The 6,153-nt window shown below is 50.5% G+C and overlaps 2 protein-coding genes across 2 annotated transcripts; one reads left to right on the forward strand and one right to left on the reverse strand.

Annotated features, from left to right (window-relative positions):
• Positions 1-343: 343 nt before the first annotated feature.
• On the forward strand, positions 344-2,215 carry ASPVEDRAFT_45116 (uncharacterized protein). Its single transcript, XM_040813213.1, has 2 exons — positions 344-1,394; positions 1,461-2,215. The coding sequence occupies exons 1-2, from the start codon at positions 503-505 to the stop codon at positions 2,036-2,038; spliced, it is 1,470 nt and encodes a 489-aa protein (XP_040671377.1). The 5' UTR covers positions 344-502; the 3' UTR covers positions 2,039-2,215.
• A 783-nt stretch (positions 2,216-2,998) lies between these two features.
• ASPVEDRAFT_86959 (CCCH zinc finger and SMR domain protein) lies at positions 2,999-5,317 on the reverse strand (the record flags this gene model as incomplete). The annotated part of the gene is made up of 3 exons (XM_040817946.1): positions 2,999-3,563; positions 3,618-4,319; positions 4,386-5,317. The coding sequence occupies 3 exons, from the start codon at positions 5,315-5,317 to the stop codon at positions 2,999-3,001; spliced, it is 2,199 nt and encodes a 732-aa protein (XP_040671378.1).
• Positions 5,318-6,153: the final 836 nt, after the last annotated feature.

The raw sequence follows: 6,153 nt of genomic DNA on the forward strand, positions 1-6,153 counted from the left end.
TAATTAATGAAACTACTTATCGAATGTGGAGCATGGGCTGGTATTAGCACCAGTATGCATGATCACAGTGGCGGCTGCAGACAATATGAAGGTTGGCATGTCTACGGTGCATGACGCCAGGATAGTGAAGGAGGCGTTCAGGTCCCTACCCCAATAGGCGGCAGTGTATAAGTAAATAAGTGGACCGAAATACCCCGTCCCGCCGATACGATTAATAGGGAAGTACCAATAGAACCCCGAATCTGCAAGTGACGAGTTTAATATGCAAGTGCCGGTCACGGGGATAGGTGCAGGAAAAGCTGTTTGCGTGTCCCTTACGTTTATTGTGTGCGCGTTTTACACCCTACTGCATGCCCCTCCACTGGATGAACAAACTACGTAGCGCGCTGACCCCAGAGTTCTACATATAATTAAGAGTGTCCAGCATTTCTGCAGCCGCTCTTAAAACAAATAAGCTCGACGTACACTGGTTTCGAATCTTACCGTCACATCTAGATACACCATGGCTACTACCCCCTCATCCGTTCCCCAAGAAGCAGACGTCGAAATACTTTTCAACTACCTAGGCAAACGCTACGAAGACGCCTACCTCGATAGCCCCAACCTGCAAGACTTCGTTCGCAATGCAATCTCCACCCTGGCACCCCACAGCCAGGTCCTAGATGTCGGCTGCGGCACCGGAAAACCCGTCGCCGACATGGTCGCCCGCGCTGGACACTCGGTGCACGGAATCGATATTGCAGAGGAGATGGTGGGGATTGCTCGCGGGCAGGTACACGGATCAGAGGCCTGTCCAGCTACGTTTGAGAAAGCCGATATGAGAACGTACATGCCACTGTCGCCGGGCGCAATAGATGCCGTGTTTGCGGTATACTCGCTCTTCCAAATTTCGCCCAGCGATACGTACTCCATGGTTTTCAGGTTTGGGGAGTGGTTGCGGCCTGGCGGGGTTCTTGTTTTGGGATTTACGCCTAGTTCGGTGCTGGTAGAGGGGCAGGGGACGTATGATCCCCTCTGGGACTGTGTGCGAGAGGTAGAGAAGCCGTGGATGACTCGGGTGACGAAGGAGACGCTTTTGTCTGAAGAGAGATGGAGAAAAGTGTTGGAGCAGGCGGGGTTTCGTGTCGAGGTAGAGCGGTCGTTTAGGTTTGTGCCAAAGGATGAGCAGCATAAGCCTGAGGAAGTACATTCTCTTATTCAGGCGAGGAAGATGGAGGTGGATTCGTTGTGCGGGCCGTTTCCTTTGCCCGATAAACATGTTGTGCTGTCGGACTTGGATCAACGGGCTTGGATGGCGCTGCAACACCGGATTGTCATTGAAGAATGGCAGGACCCAATCTTGGGCCCTACGGCTGAGGACCAGAGGATTCTTGGACTTGGTGGTGGACTGAGAGGTGAGTATCCAGCTATGCCATTGTTGTCTGGTGTCTGGTGTGATAATCCGTACTCACTCTCTGTAGCATTTTTGACCGCTTCCCAGGTGTCAGGCAAAGAAGCCACTCAATCCCTTCTCGCCTATCCCAGGAATTTACCCTTTGCAGAAAATGAATTCGATGCCGTATACTCATTCATGGCGCTCGACACCGTGCCCAATCTCCAGACTGCCTTGTCAGAACTCGCCCGCGTCACAGACTTATCCTCCCCCACCGCAAGTATAACCATAGTCCAAGCAGCCCCCGACAACGAGGTGACCAGGCTGCTTAACACGCTCAGTCTGCCTTTGAACTCAGAGTCAGAAAGCGGGCAGCAGTATTCAAGCCACCAGGGATACCTGCTCCACCTTGCAAAGAAGGTTCTTTCAGAATGCGGATTCGGAAGCATTTCCCTTCACAGGGTCAGAGCCAAATATCCTTTTCCTGGACATGATCCTGTTTTCGAAGCGGCAGAGGCAGTGGCTGCACCTTGGTTTTGTGGTGGCAAGAACCTCGCTGAAGCGAAGAAGGCTCTGGCGCCGCATTTACGGAATCTGTTTATCGAGCATCCAGGCGTGTTGAAGAATGATTTGGCTATGCTTGTTGCGAGGCCGACGCAGAATTAGGAATTTGGTTGCTGCTGCTCAAGTTGTGGAGAGATCTAAATCCTAGAGAGCTTGTGATGTTGATTTTACTTGCTCGTTGTATGTATTGTCATGTATTTGAGGATACGCTACTCTTTGTTTGGTATGTAGACTTCCTTATATAGACTAGCTGTGTTATAGCTATGTATTCCTCTGTAGCGCTCGTAATTATCGTAAGATATACCAGTTTGGTCCGAAACGAGGCAACAAGGACTATCCTGATGATACACATAATTTTGGACCTGATATGGGTGCGTAGATTTCTCAACATCTAGCTGAATCTGATTCTGCAATTTCTTTTGCTTTCTGCGTCACAATTCAACACCTCCCCAACCATGCCGTCCCCTCACGGTGCGTTCAATGGTAAGTTGTCGTCCATCTATACCGTACTATCTAGATGCTAAGCTACGGCTTGCTCTGGACCTTGCATTCTGACCTGATAATTCTTCAAACACGAAATCTGATCATTCGCAATTTCAGCATGCTGCAACCACCAACTATACCCCTCACACGCCTAGGCACCTGCAGACAGCAAAGACTACATTCCTCTCATACATCCCACACCGTCAGTGGAAAACTCAAGCAGGAAATGGCCTTACCTAGTCCATCAATTCCAAACAGTCCAGCACAATATGCCCTGTCTGTACTCCCAATCCCTCCAATTCCTGTCCATGCCCACATCCCAGACCGGTTTGGGAATTTAGCTTTTTTGGATTGGCTTTTTTTGGATTGGCTTATTGGATTTTTAAAATGAACTGGTGTCTTTTTAATTCTCGGTTTCTATTGACGTGAAATGTGTGAGCGTAGATAAGTGCATGGTTATATATCGTTACTATGTATGACTACGTGGGAGAATTGAACAGTATATACATTTTATCCATTTAAACACCTTACGGCAAATCTACACTAAACGCAAAAGTGATAAATATAGTTTGTATTCTGTTACTGTGTCGGTTCTATATCCCCACGTTTGAGGAGCTGGATCTTGCCCATCGTAAGGACAGGTTGATTCCCAGCTTCGTCTTCATTTCCATCACCAGTCTCTTCAAGGCTCTTGGCCAGAGCCTTATCATAGCTCGATGGGTCAATGCCCAAAATACCGCCTACGTACCCACCTCGTTCACCGGGTACGCTGAACTCTCGGAATAGATATTTCCACTCGTTCAGCCAGGCCTTGACTGCCTTTCCGATCTTGTCTTTGCCATTCTTGGAGTGGTGGCCTGTACCGGTAATGGCGTAAATGATTCGCCGGCCTTCTCGAGCGTGTTTGAGAAGGATTTTCTCTAGATACTCGATAGCTTCTTCGGGGTGTAATCCGTGCAAATCGACGTAGAGTTCCTCGGATGCATCGTCCAGGCCAGCAGTTAGCAAATGTTTGTTGCGCTCTTCATAGAGCTGTCGTGCGGCCTCTCGATGGCATTTGCGCATGGCTTCATTTTCTGCCTGTCCACGTAGAGACAGAGCCTTGGCAGCTCGCGCATCGTTTCTGTTCCAGGCTTGAGCAGCACTTCGATTTGGTCAGCTGACGAGCAAAAAATGAATAAAAGGAATATATGCCAACCTTTGAAGGAACTTATTTCTCACTGTACCGTGGCGGATCGCCTCGGTTCGGAATTTAATATATTGTTGGTTTGTTCGAGAGCCGGTTTCAAGCCAAGGGATATGCTGTGGCGCCGGAATTGCTTGCGCAGCGGCGCTATTTTCACGGCCTTTTCCTTCTCGGCTATGCTTAGATGAGGACTTCCCCTTTCCTGGAGCCGGGGATGGAGACATGCGCACAACATCCGCCAGAGAAGCAGGCACGTTGTCGCGATTTGAAGCATTGTCACGGTTCTTTCTCCCGTGGTTCTTCTTCCCTGAATTCTTCGCATTGACAGCAGCAAGAGTAGGGAAGGCATCCGGATCATCAACCGATAAAGCTGCTGGGTTGAGTTCTCGGTGCTGATGTCGGCTCCCTGGCCGAGAGTGAGGACGCGATAGACTCGTCATGCTTCCGTTCCGTTTGCCTCCAAGGTGCGATGGATTTTTACCTCCGGGGAAGCCAAATAGATAACCTGGATATTTGCCTCCTCCCCACTGATCTGTGGCTCCTGGTGTCGACTGCAATGGAGGGAACGCATCCGGGGCATTGTCTACTTGAAACGCGATGCCGGCTGAGGTAACCGACGGGTTTCCGTCAACACTGAGGTTTGCGACAAGTGCAGAGGGATCGTGAGAAAATGGGCATCCGTCGCCAGCTAGGCAATTTCCCATTACCCAGTATCTAAAAGTGGAAAACAGCGTCAGCCATTGTCTCTAAATAATACTATATGGTTTTCACAATACTTACTTGCAAAGATGGCTAGTGAGATCATGGCTAAAGCGGCAATCTGCGCGAAGGCATTGACCGGTTGATAGCCAATACTTGCAAACCACCGGGCTACGATTGTGAACGGGAGTTGGGGAGCCTTTGTGAGAGTCCACTGACATGGACTTTCCTACGACAACACGGCTGTCGTCTGGCATACTAGACGCCGTTTCGCCATCGGTTCCTTGGGTTAGAGCGGCCATTGTGGCACCCAGGTCATACCCGTTTGCTTCGAGGGCGGTTTCTATTTCCTCATTGGATCGTTTGTCTCCAAGCACCGTGCGCAGAATATCGTGAGGGCTCATATCGGGAACAAATTCAGGAGCTGTAGCGCTCAGGTTGCCGTGGATGCTCAAACCACCCACAGACGAGGTTGTGCTCATCGCATCATCTGCCACCAGCCAGTCCACATTACTATCATTGCCAAAATCACCATAGAAGTCCGATATATGGCTCTGATCTGAGAATTCATACGCGTTCAAGTTTGGCGAATGCGGGATGGGTTGAGCAAGAGCGAGTCTTGGGGACGGACGAGGCGATGTAAATGGTGACACTGTGGAGGATAGAGGGGCCCGTGGAAGACCACTTCGAGAATTTTGTAACCATGATGTGCTTCCAGGACTGGTCCCTAAATTCGAATGGGGGGACAACGGTGTGGACGATCGAGCCATCTGCCAAGGGGCAGGGGATGAGCGACGAATAACTGTAGGACGGGCTGGTGGTGGTGAAGAGTCTGGAAATGTGCGATTTCGATGTCGCCAGAGAATATCGAGGACAGCATTCTCGAGTGACGTTCCTGATAAGGAGGTCTTCTCGCGGAGAAAGTCCTCGATCTTTTCGACCTGGTCTTCTTCATCAAGGGATTTATCCTGGAGGATCTGGAGACAGTCCTCCAGGAGCTCCTCCGCGACCATGTCGGGTCTCTGTAGGACTAGTGGTGATAGGAGGGTTGATAAAGCCGAGAGAGGGGGGAGGGTGGCAGCGCGGGAATATCAGGGAGTCGGGGAACCAGCGAGATGTGGGGTAAAGGAGAATAAAGAGTCCGCAAGGTATCGAGCTGTGAGAATCGGCTGGGAGCAAGGGCGATCTCAGATTTCGGCGTCCATTGTCCTTCGAGCTACCTTGAGTTTCACGAGATATATAGACGCTGAGTAAAGGCCCGAGGGGAGATGGCGGTCGTCAGTGAAGGGGGATTGTTATGCGACAGGAGACAACTTGCGGTCCACGGATGCTTACATCGCATCGGGCCATGAAATAAGCGATCAGGGAAAACAAGAACAAGAAGGCTAAATATGGCAGAGGCCGAACAAACAAAACGACAGAACAAACAGCAGGCGCAGAACGCAGAAGCCAGAGAAACTGGAAGGGGAGTGGGAGAGGTCAAGGGAGCGGAAGCTGATGGGATGGGACGAGAAAGTCGGGACTCGACGATCGATAGGCTGAGACCCGCCCAACAATCATAACGCCAGGAGCTGAATGGCACCGCGCTAGTCAAGTCCGATCTGGATTCTGGACCGCTTTGTCTGGTCTGGCATTCGAGAGGAACGATATAAAGGCCTCGATATCACCAAGATGCTGCTTTGTTTCATTCTTTATTTACTCTGCCTGCCCCCTCAGGCCACCTTTCCGTTCCTTGGCTGATGCCTGAGGATTGAGTCGATCTGCCGCGGTTGATGGTGGCGAGCTGGTGATACACCGGTTGTCGTACCAAGAGGCATTGGAAATTGGGGACAATGTCCAATTTAAACTT

The sequence above is a fragment of the Aspergillus versicolor genome, assembly GCF_001890125.1.
Source record: "Aspergillus versicolor CBS 583.65 unplaced genomic scaffold ASPVEscaffold_9, whole genome shotgun sequence".
Classification (NCBI taxonomy): domain Eukaryota; kingdom Fungi; phylum Ascomycota; class Eurotiomycetes; order Eurotiales; family Aspergillaceae; genus Aspergillus; species Aspergillus versicolor.